Below are 26,863 nucleotides of genomic sequence, written 5' to 3' on the forward strand. Positions count from 1 at the left end.
AATGTCATTCCACTGTGACAGTGGAGGAGCGGCGCAGATTTCACCGTGACCCGCTGAAGCGACTGCGATGCGGTGACGGTGCGTAAAGTCACATCGCCCCTTTCCAGAGCAGCCAGTTCCTGGGTTTTAAGCGTATCGCTTTGCACAGGCTCTTTGTTCGATTCTGGCGGAGCTGTGGTTCCTTCCACCCTCAACCATTTATATTTTCTTTCTGGACTTTGTTTGCATCTAATCCAGATGACACCCTCTACAATCTTCTTTCGCTTCACCAGGAGTATTGGTTCTGGATACTCGGTTTGCTGCGACTGAACTCTTTTCTTGGTGAGTGGACCGGTTTGATCAAATATCTGCTGTCTGCGTAAATAACCGATCATATTTAAATGGCAAACAGATGAAAAGCGTTTAGTTCTCTTTATTGACGTGGTAAAATAAACACTTTACATCTTCATATCATTCTATGCAAACAATACTCTCTTTTTTTCATATGCTAAAAAACGCCGCATACTGGTTTCTCAGTCCCTCGCCGTGCGCTTTTACGCAGCACGTTTCCAAAGAGACACGTATCACTTTTCCGTGCGTGTGCCGTGAGAGTAACTTCATACCCTGATGGTGAAAAAACTCAACTCTGAGCCGTCGGGTTTGCGGGAGTGTGGACTCTGCCCCCTCTCCAGATGCATGCACTCAGCTGTCGCCTGTCACTTCGGTGACAACTGGTCTGCGCTCCTTGACCGCTGCCCGTCCGCCACGGGTCCATAGCTGTCAGTAGAGCTGTTGAGTGGGAAGAAATGTGGTCCCACAACATCACCACGGCCTACATGTAGTACAGTATGAGAAGTTCCTTTTACGATCTACAAACTCTAACCATGATAGATAGGGTGAGATTGACATGGGAAGTGGAGGGGGAATGTCAAACGGGACATTTTACAAGACCTGTAATCTAAAACGCTGGCTTTTTATTTTTATTACGTCTCTTTGATCTCTGAAATAACATCTCATAAGCAAAAGCATCACTCTTTTCTACTCTTTTAATATGTGTTTTCATATCCTCCGTGCTGTTCCTGAAACTGGGTCAACGCTAATGCAGAAACGTATGCACACAGATTTGGTTTCTTGAAATACAAAGAAAACCGAAACCAGCTGCTACAGCGGATTTGTGGCTCCTTATGGACCTCTTTGAACAGAGGTGAAAATATCATAAAATGTTTCCTCTGTAGGGCTCTGACACACCCTACAGAACACATTTACATGCTAAGCTGCCAGGAAACCTGCAAGACACAGAATAGTTTTGCTGTTTTTGTGTAGCCAAAGATGTCCAAAATAATGTTTTGTTATTGTCGAGCCACAGCAAATATCACTACAAGAAATGTGGACATTTTGCAAAGCGGTGTGGACAGCACAGCAGGCTGGGATTTCAAAACAGTTTTTTTTATTTATTTTTTTTTATTTATTTATTTATTTCTTTTTTTTTTTTTTTTTATTTTACCAGTCACGTTTAAGAGATCTTCAGGACAGCTACATTTGTGACGGACACAAACATGGGCTTGTTTTGCAGCAAAAACAACCATCTTAATAGTGCTGCCTTAAGATGTTTATCCAAAAGTTAGAATTAAGCTACGACTGAACCAGAAGTTGTTTTAAAACTTCTCCGTTCTTATGTGGCACTTTAAAGAATTGTCTCTTTTTTTTAGGCGACAGAAAGGCTGCTAGTACAGGAACACTTCACGTAAAGAGAGAGCTTAAGCGAAACAGGGTGAAACACGACGACGACGACGACGACGACAAAGAACAGGAACAAGGTGGTGGTGTCACCTAGTGGTCGGACTACAGGTTGACAGCTTCACAGTCTTAGAACCCCAGCGTTCATCTTGAAGTGTGGATTAACCTCAAAGCTCTTGTTAAACAAGCTCACATAAACCGAAATGAGTGAATCAATGTATGATTCTACAAGTTCAGCCTGTGGTTGAATAAATGTTATGCGTTTCTACATTAAGTCGTGATCTCACAGCTTAATGCGAGCTCCATGCAGTCCCATGATGTCAAATCCAGGCTTTTATTCTCATCAAATGCACAGCGCAGCATTTGGTCCACACTCCCCAGCTGCCGGCTGCACTGCTGCAATGATGTAGCAGAAAAGGCATGCGCTGGAGATGTGGGCTGAGCTAAGTTCCTCTGCGATCTGCTGCAGGTGAGAATGCCGTCAGAATGTTAATAATAGATCTGCGTGTGATGGTTTTCGCAGCGGCCCGCTGATTCCTTGTGAATGTTTCCTCTCCAGTTTCCTTAGACAAATCAAAAGATGCCAGTAATAGAATTGAAAGGCTTTAAAACAGAGTTGTTTAGTTTTGCAGGGAGACAAAAGAGGGAACTAAGAATAGGTGACCTTGTTTTGTTTCTGGAGACAGAAATGGAAACGGCTCTGTGGCTGCTCAGTCATTTTGATGTTGAGAAGTATTTGCTTATTATATCGGGCCTATATATAGATATATTAGTCGAAGTAATTTATAATACCTTGCTAAAGTATTCATAGCCCTTGAACTTGACGTTTTCTCAACTTTCAGTTCATGCTTTGCTGCAGTAGTTGCTATTGTTTGGAATTATGTCTGTGTCAGTTTTGCAAAACTAAAAATTGATATTTTTGTCAGTCCTTTGCAAAATAACTCATGTTGGATTTTAGGGATTTTTGGAGTCTCACACAGGTTTTCTCCCAGGATAACCCTTGCGTTTATCCCCATCCATCTTCTTCTTCTATTTCTTCTTCTTCTACTTCAGCTAAAACCAAGAAACCCACAGTACTGCGCTGCCATTATGGTGTTTTTTACACCACAACACAGAGTCTCATCTGACCAGAGCACCTTCTTGTCACTTGAGGTAGGCAACCATGTGTTGGTAGCTCTGTGACTGCGATATGCTGTTTGCGTTTTCAGATGACAGATATGTTTATACTCCAATCATTCCTTAAACTTTTGCTACAACTTTATCCCTGACCTTTCTCATGTGGATTTCTTTGAATTTGGTTCAGGGGTATAACAGTAAAGAAGGCTCAACGCAAAATGAAAGCCGTGGTTTTCCGATTAATGTTTGTGGGAAAAAAACAAATATGTATTTGTTTATTTCTCTTAAAATCTCAATAAAAGCACATAAAAATGTGTAATTGTGTAGTAGCTAAATGTAACAAGACAACACGGCATGGTCTACAATGCTGTATGTGTTAGTATCTTTAAATGCTCTGTAACAACTGTACACTTTAGTGGAAAGAGAAAACAAATAATGGAAATGAAGAGTTTTAAGCATAAACAATGAGGCTTGTCTGGGTGCGTGGGCATGTGTGTGTGTGTGTGTGTGTGTGTTTCTCTTCTGACATGGAAAGGGACAAACTTGTCCAGATGTATGTGAGTGCAAGCACTTAAGTCACGACACCAAGCCGGGTTTGAATGGTCAGAGTGTAAGTCCTGGTACCAGTGTATACGTTCGCCACTGTTGATTTAAATAGCCAGCATAGAAGAAATGTTCACAGAGGCCTGTTTGTGCAGGGACAGAATGAATCACCTTGCGCCTCGTGTAAATCGCCTGCAGGCTAAACACTTTGGCAACCTTTCATCCCTCCAGACGTGCTCCGGTTTACCGCAGCGAGGCTAAAAGCAGACCAGGACAGGGCCGAGTGTTGTGAGGAGCTGTCAGAGGAGGCCTAGTCCCTCCGCAGTTCTGGACGGTGAGATGTGGCGCGGAGTCGGGTTGCCACAGACGAACTCCAGAGGGCCGGGCCCGCTGACTGTAAACTGTTTGGGGTAGGCTGGCAGAAGGCTGGATGAAATATGGCTTGTTTAAACGCCGGTGGTCCCTGAATGTGTAGTCACTGTTGCCTTGCGGGACGGATGGTGGCTGGGATGGTAAAAATTTAGGACACTGTTACAGTGTGGTCGTTTAGAGGGGAGGAGGTGTGGTTGTAAGGGGGACGAGAGGTGGAGAGCCAGGGTGGGGGTTGAGGGGGTAACTGTTGTGAACCAATTCTAACTTTGTACATTCATTGTGTATGAGGCTGAGCGGGGATTTGCCTGGAGCAGCAGCACACACTGGATCCACATGCTAAGCATTATTCTGAAGTGATTAAAAGTAGCTATGGTTACTTAGCGCTTCCAGGCACAACTGTGTTTATGAGGAGTTACAGGATGGAGCGAGAGGAAAATGGGTTTGGCTCAGCAGAATCCTTGTAACCGCACAGCATAATTGCGGGACCAACCATCAGACCACCGCGATGATGAAAGTCATGCTCGACGCACATGTTTCATTATCACCACCATGTATAGGCATGATGCTCGGCTCTGGATGTATACTACTTAATAAGCATTGGGGGAGTTTCACAAAAGCCGCTTATTATCACTGTGCCTGTCTTTGATTAAGGGGAATAACAGACATAAGGATGTGTCAGCGACTTTAGCGATACAGATTTGGAAAAGTTTATCTGAACTATGCTGACACTGGGAATGAGACTAAGACCGTCCGATCAAACACAAATGCAGTTCATAAATAGTGTGGAAGGAGGAATTCTGATTCCTTGTTAAATCATAATAGATTAACCACATTGTTATAAAGCCGCTTTACATTTTACCAGACACATCCAGGTGAGTTTAAAGTCGGACCTGAGGAATCAAGGATTAACTTAAATAGAATCTGTCAGACAATATAAAATATGCTAAAATATCTCATGCCCTGATCTACAGAAACTCAAGAAAATTATTAATTTTTAAGTGACACAAGAACCCATAGCAATATCATAAGCTTTGCCGATGATTTAACAATAAGAGGGAAACTGGTGAGAAATGGCATCATGGAAGGTTTTTCTAACAGAAAACCACTGCCGACCAAAACGAACACAAAAGCTCTTCACAGATGTGCCGAAAAACATCTTAGCGATTCAAAACATGTAAATAATACCGGTGTACTAACAAGGCAAAAGTGGAGCTTCTTGAAAGGTGTGCATCCTGTTATATATGTGATCAAATAAAAAACACAGCATTTCTGGAAAATAATTTATCTGCCCTTAAACATGGTGGTGTGACTGTTCTGTGGAGTACCTGCTGTGATTGATGGAACCATGATGTCTGCTCTCTTGTAGTAAATCCTGTCATTTTCTGACCTTAAGGTCAAGTGCACTTGGCTTCTGCAGCAGAACAATGAACCAAAGCACATCAGCAAGTCCATTCCTAAATAAGTAAAATATAGAGCAGAGGAGAGACCCTGTGATTCCCATTGTAAGGTTTTCAGTTGATCAGATGCTCTTGACCTAAAATATATAGTATTTTAGGCATAGTGTACAGAAACACCTGTGCAGAATATGGACTGGAATCCCCGAGATCAAAGTGGGAAACACCCCCAAAGGTGGTGGAGAATGACCGAGTTAAGATCCTGTGGGACTTCCAGATCCAGACAGACAAAATGGTGAGGGCGAACCAACCAGACATAGTCGTAGTGGATAAACAACAGAGGAAAGCCGTTGTGGTGGATGTAGCAATACCAAGTGACTGCAACATCAGGAAAAAGGAGCATGAGAAACTGGAGAAATACCAGGGCCTAAGGGAGGAACTGGAGAGGGCCTGGAAGGTGAAGACCACAGTGGTGCCTGTGGTCATCGGGACCCTCGGGGCAGTCACCCCCAAACTGGAACAGTGGCTACAACAGATCCCAGGAACAACATCAGACATCTCAGTCCAGAAATGTGCAGTCCTAGGCACAGCCAAGATACTGCGCAGAACCCTCAAGCTCCCAGGCCTCTGGTAGAGGACCCGAGCTCAGAGGAAGAAAGAGAGAAGACCACTCGCAGTGGGTGAGAAGGGAATTAATTAATTATATTATATATACATACATATATATATATAAGTTTTGGAATGGCACTGTTAGTCTGGACCTAAAACTGATTTAGATGCTCTGGCAGGACATTAACGAGGTTATGTCTCTTTGGTTAGTGCTAGAAAACCCCCCCAAGCAGCTAAATTAATCAATTCTGTGAAGAGGAGCCTGCCAAAATTCCTCCACTTTGATGTGAGACACTTGCTTGCTTTATTTCCTCTCAATAAATGACATCATCATCTTAAAATTGCTCATTGTGAGTCTTCCAGTTATTTCAGTTTGACAGCAGAATGTATTCATTCAACCACAATGTTTGAGTGTGACAAAATAAGCAAAAAAACTGAGGGGTGGGCGGCTAAACAAGCAAATAAGCACATATTTACATCAATATAACCTTTAAAAAGCAATTCTCATTTCCTTCATCGCACAACAGTGGCCCACAGATGTGCATGATCAACAGATGCTAAAACAAGGAGGCCACAGCGAGATTAAGAAAATAATGCAAACATTAACACGTCACACTAGTTTTTAAAAAAACAAACAAAACCCTGCAGGGGGTTCAAGTCCAATAAAATATCTCGACAATGAAGCAATGTGTGGACGTTATTGACTTTTTTCAGGCAAGATTTATTTCTCACTCCATTTATTCCCCCACTGCTCAGTTACTCCACCCACAGCCGCCGAGAGCAAAATAATCTGTCATCCAGATGATGGCTTCTTTAGAGAATGACTTGCTTCTATCAGCAAGGACATTCCAAACATATTACAACAGGATGGCTTTGTAGTAAAAAAAAAAGAAAAGAGGATTGGTGCCCAACTGGTTGAAAACTAGCAGAGCGTTGAAGTGGCATAATATTGTGAGAAACGTTTTGGCTCCATGATGTAGACCAGCTGTACCTGTATCAACCAAGAAAATGAAAACATTTTTGCTTTAGGAGCTTCGGTACTTGGTTTCATTGTGTTGTAAAGAGAAGCAGTCACGAAGCAAAGAGCTGCTCTTGTCTCAAATACCTTGAGAGAATTTTGAGGCTTTACAAAAATGTGGTTGCATTCAATATCTAAATATTTTAGTTTATAAAGGAAATTTTACAAAGAGATTTTACTTGATGGATTGATATTATCCCACAGAGACAGGAATCTTTCCCCAGTCTTCTTTGCAAAGCAACTCATGTGTAGTGCAGTTGGATGGAGGGAGTCTGTGAACATCAGTTTTCATGCCTTAACAGCGGTGGGCATTTATCGTATCGTTTATCATTTATTGCGATACATTTCGTATTATGAGAAGATTCTTGGTTTATTGCTGTCATTGATGTTTAAAGTCACACGAAACAATCTGTACTGATTGTTGGTCTTCTTATTAGTCTCCACTGTTCAATGAGAGTAGCAATAGATATCAATGAACTTGAAAATGTGATTAATTGCAGTTATTGTGTGCCGTTTAGTGATACAAATCACACTTCTTTATGTGACTGGTGTCCTAAAGAAGCGCATTACAAGTCGGTATGTCTTTCAAGGCCAGTACCTGTGTTTGTGGGGCAATGATTCCTCTGTCATGCAGTCACAGCCTTACAATTACCTGAAGAAGAAAGAATAAGTGCTCATTATCTTCGCTTTTATTGTTATCACAATAGTACCTCAGAATATCATGATAAAACATAAAGTTCATATTGCCCTCCCCTGAGACTTAAGAGAGACTTCTAATCTCATTTAGGTCTGAACTTTAATTGGACCATCCGAACTCGAGAATATACTTTGGACCATTCCATTACTGCTCTGGTTGTTTTTGGTGGTGGCACTGCTAAAAGGTGAATATTCACTCCCATCTCAACTCTTTTACAGCCTTTATCTGTTCTTTTTATTTTAGGTTGAAAGGTTTTTAGCTCCATTAATCTTTGCATGAACCATGACTGCTGAATGAAGGGATCGCTACATCATAACGTTACCACCGACAGGTTTCACTGTGGGGATGGTGTGTTCAGGGTGATGTGCAGTGTTTGTTAATTTTCTGTCATAAAACATTTTACGTGTAAATCAAAGGTCTCTTACATGGCCTAATGAAAGAGTCCTCATGGTTTTCCTTTAATAATGGCTTCGTCTTCTTGCCACTATTCCACTCAGGGCAAATTTGTGCCGTGTTTGACAAAGAGTTTTTATGTCAACAGAATGTCCCAAACTGAGGTTTGGATACTGCAGCTCCCCAAGAACCACAATGGGGCTCCTGGCTGCTTCTCTGGTTATTGACCTCCTTTCCCATAAGCTTACAGTTGTGCTATTTTCTTTCCATTTTCAGATGAATTTGAACAGTGCTCTGTGAGATGTTTACAGAGAAAATGAACTATTATTAATGTAGGGCAGGGGTGCCCACTGCCAACCCTCGAGATCTATCGTCCTTCAAATGTAAGAAGCATTATTCTGTGATACACCTGAATCCAATGAACTGCTTGTTCATTGGATTTTTTTTTTTTTTTTGTAGAGCTAAAGAACTGCAGGTGGAGACATTCAGGTGTGCCGGAGCAGGGATCCACCTAAAAGTTGCAGGGTGGTAGCTCTCGAGGACGGGACTTTGGCACCCCTGGTGTAGGGAGATGTTGTCGGATAGCACACAGATGGGTTAATATTGACAAACACCACCTGAGGATGTGTCTTGCAGAGCGGCAGGTTGATCCACAGTCTGGGCTCTGTGAGTGACACGGAAAGGAATCATCTGGCTACAACAACCTGACGGGAGCTCCTGGGGAGAGGCCAGTTCAGTGATCCAGCTCTTGTTTGCTGTGCTTGCTCTGTCTTCCTGTTACGGGGGCTGGGCTCCCAAAGAAAACAAGAGTAGAGGAACAACAGATGTGTGCATCTGGATCTGTGTGTCCAGGCTGCAGGAAAACAGGCGGTTTTCACAACTCAGGGTTGAACTTTACTTCCTTTGATTTTTCAAAAATAAAAAGAAATACAATTGTTTCACATGAAAGTAGGTGCATTTTAAAACTGAAAGTAATCCCTCCTCGTAGGTTCCGAGGCTAAATGAAGTTTGTTACTATTAGCTCCCTCAAGGTTAGCAGTCCTAAAAATAATTCACTGATACTGACTGAAACAGACACATTACATGAATGGCTTCTAAGAATAAACCCCACTCTGGGAGACTGCTATCCAAGTGATAAGATGGCTAGTTGTACTCCTTTTTCCATTCCACACAGGCATGATGCCAGCAGATGGATGCAAACCCATTTGCAGAGAGAAGCCAATGAGTAATGTCTGGTTTGTATATCTGATAAACTGGCAGAGACTTCCCTGGGTACTTAGATTGGACCCCAGGACACAGTTTTACATGCACATATTGAAAATACTTTGTTTTTCACAAGTGATTTACCGGTACTCTTTTTTTTTTTAGGTACAGATAATTTGCTACGAGAGAAGTACATTTTCGCATTATTGCATTTATTCAAATTCAATTAGGGTATTTGTATAGCACCGGTTCACAACAAATGCAATGCCAAGACATTTTAAAAGACACACCCAGTTCATATTGACGACTGCAGACTAGTCCAAAGTCTATTTAAATCAATCCAAATCATTCCAATAAAATATAGTCATATAGTAAGATTCAGGATTTAATTACATTAAGTTCCATTTTGAAACTTTGTCTGAGATTTCACTCTCTTCAATATAAGATCTTCCCTTTGAAAAACAAGATCTCACATTGCGCTTTTTTCTGGTGATGTCACATCAGCTATCTGGCAGTTGATTCTTTTCTTTGAGTTCATTTGTATTTTTTGTTTTGGTTTGAACACGTGGAATATGTTTCTGGAGAGAAACCATGTAGGTTGGAATGACCAGACTTGAATAATCTAAGAACTCATGTGACGTATGAAAGAAAGACATGATGATTCAAAGTCAACATTGCTCAAAAGTGTCTCGTATACCATAAAGCTTACTGATTAGCTCACTTTGTACTTTATGTGATGTCATTGTTTAGCAAAATTAGCTTCTTTTTTTTCTTTGTTGCATTTGCAAAAACTTTGAATTTTGTAATATTATGCAACTGAAATCTGTTCTTCAAAAACCCAGCTGCGGTTTTTAATAATTAGTTCACATGTAGCTGTAAAAAAAACTGATGCAATATGGTTTCACAAGAACCCATTGCTTGCATGTTAATTAAAAAAAACTCCTACGATGCACTTTGCAATAAAAAGCAAAAAATGCGCATCTAAAAACAATAAAAACAATTAAAAAAAAAAGGTTGTGAAAGAAATATTATATCAACTCATGCAACTTAGGCCAACAAGACCATAGATTAGTGCCAAAGGTGTATGACATAATCCAACAATATTTTCATCTTTGAAAAAAAAAAAAAAAAGAAAAATGTCTGTTCTGAATCAAACATCCATTTGGATTTTGGGATTTTTATTGTGAGTCACCTGTGGAGGTGAAAAGGTCAAGAGCATCGGCTCAACTGAAAAGCTTACAATGGGAATCACAGGGTCTCTCCTCTGCTCTTTATGCTGTTTTACTGCCACCTTAATGACTTAAATTGTGTCCTATTAAGCAGAGCAGGAAAGAAGCATCCCTGCTCGCAGTTGTCAGAGTTCTTCTATGTTCTGGCACTGGAGCATGTGTTTAATTAGAACTCTTTAAAAAGACTGTAACAGAGCGTTCCTTCAGGAATGTTAATGATTAGTGGGATCCTGACTGAGCAGCTCTTAAATGTCTGAGTATTGTCGGATTCCTTGGATTGCTTTTTGAAGTCATCCGGTTCAGGAAAGTGCTTCCACATGTGGAAATTCACAACCTTTTTTCTTTTTCTGCTTTCCTCAAAACTAGATTGTTCCTCTTAACAAATGATTCTCCTGTGCAACTCACACCCTAGTATTCCCTGTTCTGACATGCAGCCATAGGTGGTTTGCAAGTTACGCAAGGCCAGGCCTGGATGCTCACAGGAAATGGTTGCGTTTAAGAATAGACTGTTCAAGCATTTGAATAGTCTATCATAGCAGGATTCAGGGGGGGAAATCCAGATGTGTGTGAATCACTGAAGCTTGAACTTCAGCAAGAAGATATTAAGCCGGAACGATGAAACTTGGTTGCACTGCGACACTCAAGGTAATTGGAGATTTCACAAAAAGAAAAAGAGCTGGTTGAGCATATTGTTTGAGCTCCTAATGTCCCCTTTTGTACATTTATGTCTATATACATCCCAGTTTGCCCATGGAGACCACACATTTTGCCAATCCCATGCTTTTGTCAATGCAACTGTATAATGTTAAGATCAGCCCATTCATCCAGCGACTGCTTTGTGGGTAGACAGCCACAGGCTTTTGTTGAGTTGTAGCATCCTCAAATAAAAGGGCTTCCTCCCTTTAACATCCCCAGGAGCTGTGTTGCTCCACTTCTCATTGTTCCCAATGAGCTCCAGCTTTTACAACTAGGTGAATGGGTGTCAAATCAAGAGTGAAATATGACCCATCGCAATCAATGAAATGTTAGGCAAACTGTTGGACAATAGAGTACAAATAACACGACCAAGAGCCCTTTTTTTTAACACCGTTAAAACTGCTGGGTTATAAAAACAAACAATTTGATTATTTTGCTCATCCACGGTTGGATTAAATATGGATTGAGTCGCGGATTTGACCCACGTATGCTGGGTAAGGTTGATATTCTGGAAGTATTTAGACATTTTAATTGTATAAATATGTAGTAAAAAGTGAAATATGTAACACCACGGGTGAGAAATGAAATCCTTTTTATTTTTAATTGAGATAACTGATAGACAACATACTGTCTTAAAAGAGCTTTGTTGTAATGTACGTTTTGTTGTAATGGACATTTTTCAATAAGACAGCTGCTGTCTTATTGACTTAAATTGTGTCCACTCAGGAACACAGCATATTTACACTGATAAAATATAAATAAATGCCACATTGCTTATTTCTGTTACCTTCATGACTGGTTCTTCTGGTCTTGCAGCGATCAGCAGGTGTGAATGCTGAGCTACCACCTGGTTGCACCAAATATCTGGGAGGTAAACAGTAAATGTTACTCTAAGTGAAAAGGCCGGTTCTCTGTTGTATAGTCATTAACATGGTCCATTGACATTCGTATTTTCATTGTATAGTTCAAAATCGCTGTTTGTGAAAATAAAGAGGCTCCTTCAAGTTTTTGCCTCTAATCCAAACTGGAATCACAATTTTCAACCCAATGTTTGGTTGAAACCACCAAATTTCTGGCCTGTCAGCATTAACCCCCATGTGTATGTTCAAGAAATACATTGGTGTGGTGGAGAGAGGACACAGGTTGCTACCTATTAGTGATCCAATAAATCCTGAGTTCTACATTTAATTTGGACATTTTTCAATGCAGGACTCAGGAGAAGTGCATTAACTTTTGGATCTGCATCAAGTGAGTCAGTATTTGTCTGTGACTCTTATTGCTCTTATTCCTCTTCTAAGAAACTCTAAGATCAGATGTAGGCTTTCCCCCCTCAGCTCCCTTCAGTGTCAGAGTACAACAATTAAAAGGGGTTATATGAGGGTTACAGGGCTAACAAGACCAGTCTGACCTGAGTTTGTCAGCGCCAATCTAGCTAAGTCAACATCAATGCACCGACTGCTCCACCAGTTGACCTTTTCCTCCCTTTTTCAAGGCGTAAAAAGGAATTGTTGTTACAGTAGGGTGATAGGCTTTTATTGGGCTTTATAGCTGAAGCTTTTGTTGGTCCTACTCATACCCGTTGGCAAGTCATTCAAACCTTTTTAATGCCTATGTTTTATAGGCAGCTCACACACCAGTGAGAACTTTTTTGGGAGGCACTCATCAATGACTATAAGTTAGGAGCTGACCTTCTCTTTGCCCTCTTCAGAATCCCAATTTATGACACATCTTTAGAACAAAAAAGTTTACAAACCTAAATTGATTGTAAAGGGTTCCTCTGTCAATGCAACATTAGAATATAGCCATACACTGAGCTTTGGCTTTGACCAGTTCTTGCTGGGGTTTTTTTTTTCTGTATAGGTCAGTGTCTTCCAAGACATGTTGAAACTGGAGAAGAATGCATCTTTATCACTTTGTGTTGGGTTTGATGATCATCATCCTCACCATTTCGTCGTTGGGGCATGCTGGTGTCAGAGCTCCTCGCTTTTAGCAAAGAGCACATTATGCTCTCCTTTTACAGCGGTGAGAAGGTGCAGACCAGGTGTGAGATGAGGTTCAGGTTGTTGTAGCTATGGCTGGGGAATGGGCCATAAAGCCCAGAGGCCACAGATTTATGGGTCATCTGCTGCTCTCTAAGGTCAAAGTTCAGGGATGCAAGACGTGCCCAGTTTTCTGTTGTTCAACTGTCCAAGGTGAACCTTGAACCAGCCCTGTACCTCATAGTTTTGAGTGGTATGATCGCAGAGGGAACTGAAGCTTTGGTATTCCTTTAGAGATTCTTGTAAGGGTCTTTAAATAGATGCCCGAATTTTAGTTCACTGTTAACATCCCAACATTTAACACAAGGTTTGTGGTAGGCACTTTAAAAGCTACTTTGCTTAAAAACTGCTGATCTATAACCACTGGCTTTGAATTTTAAAACATGTTGGCAGGATTTTACTATAAGAAATAACAGCTGTTGTTGTTGCTCTGCAACTCTTGGGTAAATAGGCTGGTCAATTTAGCATTGCATTTTGTAAATGTTGCCTTTGGGGGCATGCATTGTGTCAGCTCTTCTCTCAAAGACTTGCTAATAGAGCAGGGTGCTGGGTCTTTCTGACCAACACAAAAGGCTCAAGTTTGTTTCGAAAGGGTGGCTTTCTTCTCTGGCCTTGGCTGCTGCAATGCCTTTGTCCACATGCTCATACAGCGCAAGAGTACATTCTATTATTCTACACCTGTCATCATGCAGTGTGCTCGGCTGAATTCTTCAATTTGAGATAGAGGTTTTATTGCAAGGAAGATTGGCAAAAGGAAGAATTGTGGTGCTCCATCAGAAGCAGACAGAAAGTGCTGATTCATTCTTTGTAACTCACATTTTTCCGCCTTATTTGGTTCAGCAAATACAGAAAAGTGTGGACATTTCAAAGAACGTTCAATAAATATTTTACTACAAAAAAAACATGTTTTTTATAACAGTTACATTCTGCAATTTAAGTTTGTTGTTGCAATGTGATAAAAGCAAAAAAGTCCAATGCATGATATGAATATTCTTTCACCTCTGCCCTGTTCTTATAATTAGACAACCACATGTTGTCTTCATCTACTGCAGTCTTAGTTGTTCATTTCAAAGTTACATCATCTAGTCCTCATGAACGAATACATTTGGTTCCGCGTCGGTGTTAAAACATTTGCCTTTCAGCTGCTCTCAGGCTTGTTGCTCATTCTTGTTATTACAATTCCCACCTCCAAAACAGTTAGTTAAGTAAAAATAAAGGTGAGGACAAGGCAGGCAAGGACACTTCATTCTCAGAAGTCACAGAAGATGGAGAGAGAAATGGGGTTACATCTGGAATACTAGATCCAGATATCAATCCTTAACAAAAGCGCCCTCAGGGACAGTAGAAGTCATAACAAAGTCTCCAGTCTAAATGTGAGTTCAAAAGTGATGAGTTATTTGGACATTTATCAAGCGAGCCAAAGGAACTCAGAAGAAAGGCTATTCACAGTAGCTTGTAGACTTGACAAACCTGTTCCCTACAGAGGGAGGGAGCGTGGGCCGTCTGCAGGGCCCTACAGAGGGAGGTTTATGGAGTTTCTGATTTTCCTCCAGAGGGGAAAGTGAGGCAGAGGTCAGCCTTCATCCCTTGCGGGAGAGTTTTACTTGACGGGTGGAAGCATACGTTTCATGGACCATGTCTAGTGTTAACAGCTGGAGTTGGTCTAAGATACAGTTGAAAGTGGAAGCTTCGGTAGCAGGATAAATGAAAACATTTAATAATTTTCATCTGGCCTTCACTCATCAGACTGTGAGTCAGCAAACACCATCCTCTTACTTGGTGACATTGCAGCACGAGAGGCAGGAAAGACAAACCGCGGGATTAACCAAAACCTAACTCCAACGTTCAATTGCAATAGTGAGCGAGGAACGAAGAATGTCATGCGAAAGCAGTTGTGGCTTCGAAGCGGTTAGAGTGGTAAAATGAGCTCAGCCATCACTGATGTGCTACTTTCAAGATCTGTTCCTGTGAGCTCTGCCGGTGTTTCTAATTTGCGAGCGTAAGTTTGAGATGCGAGGGGAGGGTTTGCTAAAGGAGAGAGAGGGAGAGAGAGAACTTGTTCTGCCACACTCTGCCTCGACTGGCTGCTGTGAGGATGAGGGGCCGGGCTGGGGTTCAGAAGGTTGGGAAGGAGGTGGAAAAGGCGGAGGAAAAGTGATGGCTCCCAGAGAGAGAGAGCGAGAGAGAGAGAGAGAAGAGTGGGGTGACCATCTGTTTGGGCTTATTATGTACACACACATGCACACACAAACACCACCTCTCCCCAATTTACTCAGACATCTCCCTCACTCCATACAGTCTGAGCTGAGATATGGGCTGCTGTTATACTGACAGCTCTGGCAGATTTGTCCTGGACTCAGAACTCACGGATCTTGCATAGCAATGGACCCTAGAGGCTGGAAGATAATCTAGGACTGGACACTGGTGATAAGATCTGTTTCCTGAGTGCCTAATGAGAGTCGGCATACCCTGAGGTAAGAACAATTGGAAAGTGACAGAAGATGTTAGCTGGTTTTTTTAAAAAACAAAAAAACAAATGTCCTTGTATACATTTGATGAGGTGCAAATGTTAAAATTGTTGCTTTGCTTGAAGTTTGCAATCTATATTCACAAGTTCTACTGTTTGAAGAGGTCATCTCAAGCTGAACCCTGGAATGTAACTGGGTAACTCTGGTCATGGATTTTTTTGTTATAGTTAGTGGTCTAATAATTGTAAATCCTCATGTAAACATCATTCCCACTGATTTGGTTCTGGCAAAATGTACCCTCAGGCAGTAAAGCAGGGTACACTTCCTGTCTGCAAGCTCTCCGTAAAATTTTATCATGTACATTGCAAGTCAAAGCTGCAAATGAATGTGCCTAATGAAGGTTCTTATTTCACGGTTTTATGAGCATCAGTTTGTTTACTCATGTCAGGGATATAAAGATCTTTCAGTAACAAGTTGGAGATTTAACTGGGAATTGCTTAAGTACACAGAAGTGACTGCTGGTTCACACAAGGGTGTAGCTGTTTAACAAACCAGTTCTGGCCTTTAACGTATTATGCTTTATGTTTTTAACAACTACAGCAAAACTGTGTGCCAAAGGTTGACAGACTCGCCTTTGAAAGAATGTGTGTGCAAGGAAACGATTAATGCGCTGCATATTTTTCTATCTTGTCTGACATGAAAAATCAACTCATTTTTCTAAGTTTAAGCTCAAGCAGTCAGGCGCACAGAGGAGAAATTCTTGTTTTCCTCTCCAGTTAGAGTTAGACCTGTATCACTGAGGTAGCAGGGGCCAAGTTAAACATGCTAGGTTAGTCCAAAGTGACAGAGAGAACTGTGTTTGGCTGTGTGCATGTCCATCACCCACTTCCTAAAGGAACATAGAAAGTAATTCAGACAAGAAGCTGCTTCACTCTCTTAAGGGTTGTAAATCTAATAGCTCCAAGGAGTTGGGTTTTAGGTGGCTCTCTAGCTCAAGTACTGTTGAATCCTACAAAAAAAAAATGCCACTTTGTCTGTTTTTATTATTCAGTTTCTCTCTATAGTCCTTTGAGAGTTTGTATCCCACAAAGCGATAAATAACTTGACCGCTGCAGTTAACTTATGCTGTGGAATCAGGCAGCACAGCAAGGCACCAATCCTCTGCAGGGTCCAAAACATGCACAGAGGCCATTTCGTTCCCTGGTAATCATTTTTGCACTCATTCACTTACCAAGCCCACACTAATGTAAAATATCTTAGAATATAAGGTTCATTGTTGTTCATACAAGCCTGTTTTCATACTTTATATGTCTTGTTGGTTACTTACTGCCAGATCTGCGTTGGCTGAATGCAAGAATCTTTCACCTAACCTAAATTCAACTTCCTCCTCTTTTGTTAAGAAACGACATTAACATTTTCATTCATGTTCGTCACCCTGCTTCAGTGTCGGTCTGATCGCACCCCCACCGCCCTCCAGCCCTACGTGGGCAGATCAGTCAGTTATGCAAGGCCTCCGAGCTCCTCAAAGCCATGTTAACAAGCACCTATACAAAAGAGTGAGAGGACTGTTAAACATTTGGGACTGCAGGGGTCTGGAAATGTGGGAGGAGGGCAGGGATGGAAGGACAGGGGCCAATGAGAGGGAATTTAAAAAGTACAATCACAAACCATGGATCCCTTGTTTGGAGCAGAATTCTGAAAGACCTCCGCAAGTGATGAGTCGGCGAAAGCCTCTTAAAGTTTGCTGGCTCAGTGCTTCTCTTATTGATGATGGAAAAGGAAGTGTTCTGGGCAAAGTCAAAGGAAATGAGCTGGAGGACATCTTAAAGAAGAATTAACGTGAGCAGATGTGGCCATTTACGAAGGGAAAAAAAAAAAAAGCTTTGAGGTGCATACATCTGCTTGAGAACTTGGTTAAAGTTAAAGCTTCACATTCCTGTGATTCAGGTCCGACTGTGTGAACCATCCTCGCTGATTCTCAGCCAACGTTTGAAAAGCAGAGTTTATAAAGCCATGAATACGCTCGGCCCCAGGGAGATCCTCCCCTATAGTTACACATGTTCCATGTGAAACCCAAGCTAATCTCAAGCAAGGCCGCATTTTTGCAGGTTATTTTGGTCTCATTTGCAAGTCAATAGTGCTGACTGGAACAAGAGAGTGTCTCATTTCTTGACCTGCTACCTCAGCTGCAGACAGGTTATCTCTAATTTTTCTGTCACATTTTCAATCCAAAAAAAAAAAAAAAGACGTAATTGAAACCAAACAAACTCTTGACTGAGCCAGGAGATTCAGTCACAAAGGTGCTATTGTTGAGAACATCAGAGACGTTTTATTGGGACGTGTTATGGCAAAATCTGCCTGACCTGAAACCCTCGGGCACAGTGCAGTTCCAAACGAATCCGCAGCCACCACCATCCATCACACTCGGAGCTGAAAGGCAATCAGATAGCACAGAGGCCACCGTGGCTGACTTGTTCTTGAGGACGATTAGCTGATCTGATTGGCCGGTTACTGTCTGGACTGTCTCGACACTGTCACAGCTTACAGAGAGGCCTGTTTCCATGTGTCTGCACACCTGCATCCATTTGTGCATTTCCTCTGCAAGAAGCAGCCAGACACATAGATATATCACTCTTAGAAAGAGGTTTTAGGTCCTTTAGCTGTGTTCAAAGGTTGCGCTTGACTGGGTCTGGTTTTCTCAGCTGTCTCTCTGTGGCCCTCTGAGCCCTGGCCAGCCACAGGGGGGGTGCGAGGGAGGTACGCGTTCAAGGGGGATGTGAAGCAAAGACCTGCTTGCTGGAACCTGGTTTGAACTCCCATTTGATCTCAGCTAGAAACCCTCAGCCTGTGAGAAATGACCACAACTGGACACACACTCATTACAGCCATGCTTACTCAGTTCCAAAAAGTTTGACTAACAATGAATCACGTGTGACCTCCAAAAACACACAAGTTGCCCCAGCTCAGGGTTCCATGATGACCTTAAGAGTGAGGGTTGAGTGTGCACAGACATTTGTTGTATGTACCTCGATATTTGCCAAGGAATTTTCAAGTAAGCATTCAACATATGCTGCTTCTTACTCAGCTCTGACTGGTCCTATTGCAATTAGAACAGACTCAGGTTGAACGCGACCCTGAACAGCAGAATTTAGAAAACTGCTGTTTAAGGTATAAATATGCCATCTTACTGTAACATTCATAATAACAATAATAATAGTAATGATAACAATCACAAATTCAAAAGTAAATAATCACAGAAATCAGTTTCTGTAATGAGCCTCGTAGTGTTGGTTGGTGTGTTGCCACATTCAGTGAGTGGCTGCAAACAAGCAATTGAAAATCTGATGTAGACGCATTAAACAGTTGGAGTCCTGAAGCTTCCCCTTGATCAATCTGCACCCTGAGCAGTGAGATATGTCCACCATTTACAGAACTGCCAGTACTAAAATTAACATTTTACGTTAAAGTTGTTATTCTGTGCTGGACTTTGAAGATTAAGTTTTTTCATTGAGCTTATTGTGTAAGTTTCCCCCCAACATTTCTTTTTTACTGTTGATCTAAGGAAAAGTCACTCGCCGAATTTACCACATACGAAATACACCACTGGTCAGTTCTTTGATCTTCTTGCTATATTTCTTTCCCTGGTGGTGTGTGCTGTTAACATAAATCCACTCCAACCTACCCGATCCCAGCAGCTACACCTGTCTGGCACATCTTTGTTCAACTGAAAGATAAGAGGAATGATCAGACACTCACTGCAGCAGGTTGGAAAACAAACGGGTCAAAGAGAAAAGGGAGATGAAGGGACAGAAGCTGGGTTGTGAACATTTCCCATATGGTGGGCCTGTTTTAAGGCAAGGGTGGTGTTTATACAGACCTCAGACTCAACTGATCAGGCCAGCTTCAGATCCCAGGTGGTGGCCCCTTTTGGAAAAAAAGAAAGCTGTAGAATTTCAGCAGTAAAGCCCCATGTGAACCTACACCATGTCAGTGATTAAAATTTCAAAGATGCACAATTTGTTTTTTTTAAATAAATGTTTCACCAAAAGTGTGTAGCTCTTTCTGTATCTTCATTTTGCATAATGAATGGTGATTTGATGTTGTGCTACAGACCGTTAAACTGTTGTCATTTTTGCATTGCACAGTTATTTACTCAGAAGATGGTGATTACAGTACTTGGTTGCTTGTTACTATTATAAGATTGGTGATTGACCCATCAGCATTTTGGAATTTCCTAATTGTCTCTCCATCCGCAAAAGCCACATGAGAACTCCACATGTTAAGCTGCCACCACAATATCTGTGACAGGGTGAAGTCATCTTTATGACCATCTTTATGAAGTAAGACTTGTTGACAGAAGTGAGCCAAGAAAAGATACTATAATGGGCTTTTGAGGGAAAGCTGTGACCCTGATTATAGACTTAATGAGTGTGATTCAGCTGGTTAACATATAACCCAAAGGAACTTAATTAGATGCATGAGGAAAGTGTAGTCTTTATATCTAACCTCTAAATCTCATTTCCCTTTCCATGTCTCTTCAGTGAGCAGAGTCTGATGAGCCTGGCAAGTGCAGCTGGACCAGCTGTCCACCTCCAACGTGGGAAACAGCAGAGGGACTTTATGATGGACCAGAAAGTCAGTAAGCTAACTTCTGGCTTTCAGCGCAGCTCTACATCTGACGATGACTCGGGCTGTGCACTGGAGGAGTATGCCTGGGTGCCACCTGGCCTTCGACCGGAACAGGTAAGAAGAAAATGGCCGATTGGGGATGCTTGTTTTCTTGGCTTAGCAGCAGCTACCTGACTTAGAAGTAAGGCCACTCTCTTAAGAAGTGACGTCCATTTCTATACTTCACAAACCCTGACTTTCTCCAGATACCACAGTGAATGTTCATCTATCCTCCTGATGGAGAATAAAAAGAGCTCTGACCCGATTCTATCTCCCTTTTGACCCATTTAACTGTCCCAGATAAGTGGTATTCAGCACACTTTGTGAACAACACATCAACTCACAAGAGAATGATGCCTATGGGATGAACAGCATTTTTCATGAAGCCCGTTTAGCTCTTTTTATTAGACACAGTTTAACAGGCCATCACGCAGAGGCAGAATACAGATAATTGAAAAAAAAAAGTCCTAACCCCTTAAAACCTTTTTGCATTTTGTCTTGCTATCACCTCAAACGTCAACGGTTTCAAAAAGTTTTTAAAAACATCTTAAATGTTTACTTGCATGTCTGTTTGGTCCCCTTTATCCTAAAACACCTCAAAACAAACAAACAAAAAGTCCATAAACTAAAAATTGAAGCTGAAAAACGTGTATTATTTTCTTTCCACTTGACTATTTGGTTTGTTCACATAGCATCTCAATAAAAAAGATTCCTGTTTGTGATAGTAATGTGACAAAGTGGGAAAAAGTTCAAGCAGTTTAAAAACTTTTGCAAGTGGAAGACTTCTGCTTGAGATCATTAGGCAAACTTGCTGTTCCTGACTGCCAAAGAAGACAGCAGGCTTTCTCTTAACAAGTCCTGTTAGTTGTGTCTGCAAGGTAGAACTTCTCTTACATCCCATACATTGTGATTTTTTTTCCATGTTTCCCTCTTGCTCCTAATATCCCATTGTCATCAGACTTATCAAAACCAACACGTAGAACCAGTGAGTGGCAGGTGATATGCATCAAAACATCAGAATGCCATCAAAGAGAGCTCAAAAGCATTTTTATTGGGAAAATCCAGAGGTCAACTGTAATGCTTTTACTGCATTCAATTGTGTAAATGGGCTATGCATTAGGGGTCATCACTACAGTCTAGAAACAGATAGGTCTTGGGTGATAACTGACTGTTCGTAAGCCTCGGGGGTGCTGGATGAGGGGCAATAGTGGCATAAAGATGTGCATAATTTATGGTGTTTGAGGAGAAATAGGTGGTGAATGTGAATGTAAACTGCCTCATACCCCCAGACGCCCCGAAGCTGCAGGAAGTCCCACAACACACAAAACAGGCACAACCCACCTCTTTATCTGGCTGATTGTAATAGCCCCTCACTCATAAAGTTTAGATTTCATTGGCCAACCCCAAGGGTCAGCATCCCAGCATAACAGGCTGTTTTTGTCCTGCACCTATAGAGACAAGCTTAGTACTGGCAAATACAACTGTTAAACCGATCTGACCTGCTGACCTGCTGTGGTTGGTGTAGTTTACGAGGACTGTGATACCTACAATTGTACCATCATGAGTACCAATGACTATATGAGGTGTCGTATTGTGGTAGAATTTCCCAAGAGTCCTTATTCCAGACATTTTGGATCCATGTACTACTGGGAATCACTACCATGTTAGTTTAAGAATCACTAAATTTGATTGCAAAATAAAAAATACGGTTTTAACAAACTGAAATTCTAAAACCAAAAACTAGAGGAAAAACCGGAACATCGTATTGGATTGATATGTAGTGTATGCATCTGGTCTGTGTCAGAGTTATATTGCTTTGTCCTATGGTTCCCGAGGTCGGGGTCAGACTCTACTGAGGATTGAGAATCAAGTATAGAATCTTGTGATTCTGAAGAGATAAAACTAAATAATAAAAATTGCTACGGTTAAAATTAGATTAATCAATTAATACTACCAAATATGAAAAAAAAAAACACTGTATAGGCTAGTGAAGCTATTTGTCTTACTTGCTATGCTTGTATTCTCAACCGATACTTGGGTCATGAGTCTCTTTTGCTCTTACTTTATAGGTTGGAAACAGGAACATTTCAGAACCATTGATGTGTTCTATGCAATGATTTGTTTTCAGGTGCAACTGTATTTCTCCTGTTTGCCTGAGGACAAGGTCCCCTATGTGAACAGTCCGGGAGAGAAGTTCAGAATCAAGCAGCTCCTCTACCAACTGCCACCACATGATAATGAGGTGAGAGATGTTGTTTGCAGAGTAAGAACAGCTCATTCCAACTGGTCGTTTTACGTTTAGCATTTCCGATACTGTCGAACACTATCCCATCTCACAAGATGCTAAAAACCTCCCGGGGATTTTTGTACCGCAATCTGGAAGACAGGTAGTGTAGGCAAAACGTGACGTTTGACTTGATGCCTTTATGATATTTGCTGGAAGCCCACACCAGCAGGATTCCTGTCATAGCAGTGGTTTTTACGAGGAGCGCTCAGCAGGAGAGAGGGCTGCTGGTTGAAAGAGACTTTATGTGATGCCACCACCGCAGTGGCACCACGGCTCAACTTGGCTGTCTCTCTCCCTTTGTCTTCTACCCTCTTGAATCCACTCTAAACACAGACCGTGTTTGTGTAAACGTCTGCTTTCCCTCTTGTTTGGCCTTTGGGGATCATCAAAAAGACCCATTGTAAAAAATTTGCTTCTCAAACAGGGGCGGTGGGTGGAGATCTGTTGTGGGGTGTAGGAAGGGCAAGCTGGGGTCAACAGTTGCTTTTGTTCACTACACTCTGGTATTCTCTCTTCCCTTTTTCCAAACTTACCTAAGTTCACACATTTTATTAGGCACGCACATTCCCGCAACACAATATTTCAACAGGCATCAAATAAAAGATCAAATCAGTGCAAACTTTTTATGCCCCTTTGCTTCCAGAATGAGAGAACATGGCAAACTCTGGCTTAAGTCTGATGCATCAAATGGTTTTATTAAACACAACTTATCACCTTCTTTTTCAGGTTCGTTACTGCCAGTCACTCAGCGAGGAAGAGAAGAAGGAGCTGCAGATGTTCAGTCTCCAGAGGAAAAAGGAAGCACTGGGAAGGGGAGCTGTGAAACTGATGCCTCGCAATGTTCAAAATGGAATTTGTGAGCATGTGAGTCATATTCTCTTCATGTTTTATTGATAAAGAAGTTGCTTTGTGATCACGAATCCAGCCCATACTCTTCAAAACATGAGTATGGGCTGGATATACAATTTCTTGTAACAAAATATAAACAGCAATTCTCAAGTCTTGACATAGATTCTTAATTGGGTGTAAGTTCAGATTATCAGTGGACTATTTTAACACACAAATATGTTCTGTATGTGCAGAGTTGTCCTGTAAGAGACATATCCGCTCTAGTCTCAATTTCTTTGCAGTTTCCAACACACTTCCAGTAATGGCACTGCATTTAACTAGCTTTTCTGTTATGTGGGGTTATGATGAGTTGACATCAGCACTCAGTACCTTACAAGCAGTAATATCACCCTATGAATAACCTAATTTGGAATACATGGATGTTTCAAACCAAATTTCTACCATTTTAAACATTCTAATGTAAAAAATAAAAATAAAAATAATAATAATAATAAAATATAAATATTTCCATGAACATACAAATGGGATTTAATTGACCCTTTACACTGCATTAATTTAGCCAAAGATAGACTTGGCTTTGCTCTGAAAAAGGAAGTTGAAGTACAACTGATATGTAATTTCATATGTTAAATTCAGCCTTTTATGCCTTTGACTCCAGTGTGGTGAGAATATGAACAGTGGTGAAATGGGAGTGTTTGCCTCAAGGGCGAGTTCTGGGCTGTGCTGGCACCCAGCATGCTTTGCCTGCTCAACATGCAATGAACTGCTGGTGGATTTGATCTACTTTTACCATGATGGAAAGATCCACTGTGGAAGGCACCATGCTGAGTTGCTCAAACCACGCTGCTCGGCCTGTGACGAGGTACACACACAATAGTGATATTTAGTAAAACACAACTTCAAGTCTTTATTCTGTTGGCATCTACTATTTCTCTCTGTCAATGCATTTGTGTTTTTTTTTTCCTCACCATAGATCATCTTTGCTGATGAATGCACAGAGGCAGAGGGCCGCCACTGGCATATGAAGCACTTCTCCTGTTTTGAATGTGAGATCATTCTTGGAGGGCAGCGTTACATCATGAAGGACGGTAGACCCTTCTGTTGTGGCTGCTTTGAATCGCTGTATGCAGAATATTGTGAGGCCTGTGGAGAACACATTGGTGGGATATCTATTTAACATAAATTCACAGATTGACAAAAATCAACACACTCTACCTTGCTTATGTTCGTATTTTATTCTGTCCAGGTGTTGATCATGCTCAGATGACCTACGATGGGCTCCACTGGCACGCCACTGAGAACTGTTTCAGCTGTGGCCAATGCAAGAGCTCTCTTATCGGTTGTCCTTTCCTGCCACACCAGGGTCGCATTTACTGCTCCAAGGCCTGCGCTCTTGGGGAAGACGTCCACGCCTCTGATTCTTCCGACTCCGCCTTCCAGTCAGCGCGTTCACGTGAATCCCGCTGCAGCGTTCGGTTGGGCAAGAGCAGTCGCTCAGCTGACCAATGCAGACAGTCACTCCTCTTCTCTCCCTCTGTCAACTATAAGTTCCCAGGAATTAATGAAAATGCTGAGGACACCTTGACGAAAATGACTCACTTGAACTTGTCAGATGAGCATTTGTGGAGGGAGCGTGGAGAGGATACCGAGGTACCAGAGGACCAGGGGGAGGAGTGGGCTGAACATGAAGACTACATGACCCAGTTATTATTAAAGTTTGGCGATCATGGAATTTTTCAGCAAACTGGTGACTCTAGACCCACAGATTTCTGGATAGCTGAAATGGATGTTAAATCCAAGCAGGAGTCATCAAAAAATAAAGGTTTGGTCAGTAAGAAGTACCAGGCCGACATGTACTGGACACAATCACAAGATGGCTTGGGGGACTCTGCATACGGTAGCCATCCGGGACCAGCGAGCAGCAGAAAAATCCAAGAGCTGGAGCTGGATCAGAGTGCTGGAGGAGGCCTACCTGGAGAGGAACCACAGTGGTACGCCAACTCTTTGGAGTGCATCACAACGGAGTTCAAGAAAACTGATCAGAGCGCTCGGGACTCTGTGGAGTCTCTTGCTCTCTCTAATATTACTGGTGAGTAGATATTAAAGAAAATGTCATGACAGACTTCCTTCTTCATCTTGAAATTGTTTGTAATTGGTTTGTCTCTTCTACAGGGGCTTCAGTATGTGGTGATTATAAAGCAAGGCCTCAAGTGTATTCTCTCCAGGCACTTCATGACTATGAGGCAGAGGACTGTGATAAAACCAGCAACATGGGTACCCTCAACTCGTCCATGCTACATAGAAGTGCAAATTCCCTAAAAAGTCTGGAGGAAGATGTTACAGAAGTAGCAGAAGTCCCATTGCAGGAAAGACCCAAACCTCATGTGCCTGCCCTGAGAAGGGCACGCTCACAGTCTAGACCCCAGCAAGTCAAGTTCTCAGACGATGTGGTGGACAATGGCCATTATGGCGACCTTCCGTTACGTCAGCCCCCTATGAGTGAACGAACTCGCAGGAGAGTGTACCACTTTGATGACCAGGAGCACAGCCTTCAATCTGGTCGCCATAGTCACAACCACAGGAGGCGTCGCAGCCGTAAGTCTCGATCTGACAATGCTCTTAATCTGCTACCCAAGGAAAGAGCACCAGTGTGCTACAAGATGGACCATAGAGGTAGTTCGCTTGGACCAAAGGGACACCAAGTCTTCCATAGTCACCTCAATCCAGCAGCCATGTCGGACTACAGACTACAGGGCCCGGATAGGGGAAGGTTCTTAGGATTGTACGCCGATGATGATGACTGGTGTTCTACATGTTCTTCTTCATCTTCTGATTCAGAGGAGGAAGGCTTTTTTCTGGGACAGCCTATACCTCAGGCAAGACCACACAGACATTATTACAATGACGACTTAGCCAGCCCCATTGCAGGCAAGACGGCTCCTCCTTACGACCAGTGGACCAAGTCCAAAAAGAAAAAAGGACGTAAAGGGAAAAATTGTATAATTTCATAGGCTTTGCTGAGCTTTATGTAATGCTGCCACTCACAGTTGTTTCTTTCATTAATCATTTAAAGTACAATAGCAGTTTGCTTGCTATCTTGTTGCCTCACCGCTCTCACTTTACCCAGGTAGTGGTGTTGGACACTATATGTCTGTGGCATTACAAAACAACCAGTCAAGTATTTTATTGTAATACATATTTATAACACACAATCTACACAGTGCTAGTGCTTATTTAAAATGCTATTGTGATATATAAACTGCTGAATGGAAAATGAGATTACTATTGATGGTCTTTGTAACAAATAGCACAGATCCCAAACTATTGGCAGTTGGTTTGGGACCATAAAATGTGGACTTATGTAGCCTGCAATTGTGTCGCTTCCAGGCTTGCGTGAGTAATTCAAAAGCACTGTGTGTATTACGCTGCTTCACCAAGGAGTGTACCAATGGTTTCACTGTATCGTAACCATTCAACATATACTGTGTCATTGTACAAACTGGAAAATAAGGCCATAATTTATAACGGTAATAAAATATGTCTACATAATGATTTTTGTGCTGTTG

General features: G+C 41.8%; 1 protein-coding gene across 3 annotated transcripts; it reads left to right on the forward strand.

The window, feature by feature from the left end:
• On the forward strand, positions 1-26,848 carry prickle1a (prickle homolog 1a). Of its 3 annotated transcripts, XM_044124141.1 has the most exons (9): positions 1-321; positions 2,770-2,868; positions 20,035-20,236; positions 22,290-22,403; positions 23,175-23,312; positions 23,956-24,159; positions 24,271-24,457; positions 24,544-25,386; positions 25,470-26,629. In XM_044124141.1, exons 3-9 carry the CDS (start codon positions 20,048-20,050, stop codon positions 26,306-26,308), a joined length of 2,514 nt encoding a protein of 837 aa, XP_043980076.1. In that variant the 5' UTR covers positions 1-321; positions 2,770-2,868; positions 20,035-20,047; the 3' UTR covers positions 26,309-26,629. The 3 variants fall into 3 exon arrangements, with proteins under 3 accessions (XP_043980076.1, XP_043980074.1, XP_043980075.1); XM_044124139.1 differs by lacking the exon at positions 2,770-2,868 and having other exon boundaries at positions 25,470-26,848; XM_044124140.1 differs by lacking the exons at positions 1-321; positions 2,770-2,868 and adding an exon at positions 15,141-15,499.
• The last annotated feature ends 15 nt before the right edge of the window (positions 26,849-26,863 follow it).

This window comes from Gambusia affinis, linkage group LG08 (assembly GCF_019740435.1).
Source record: "Gambusia affinis linkage group LG08, SWU_Gaff_1.0, whole genome shotgun sequence".
NCBI lineage: Eukaryota > Metazoa > Chordata > Actinopteri > Cyprinodontiformes > Poeciliidae > Gambusia > Gambusia affinis.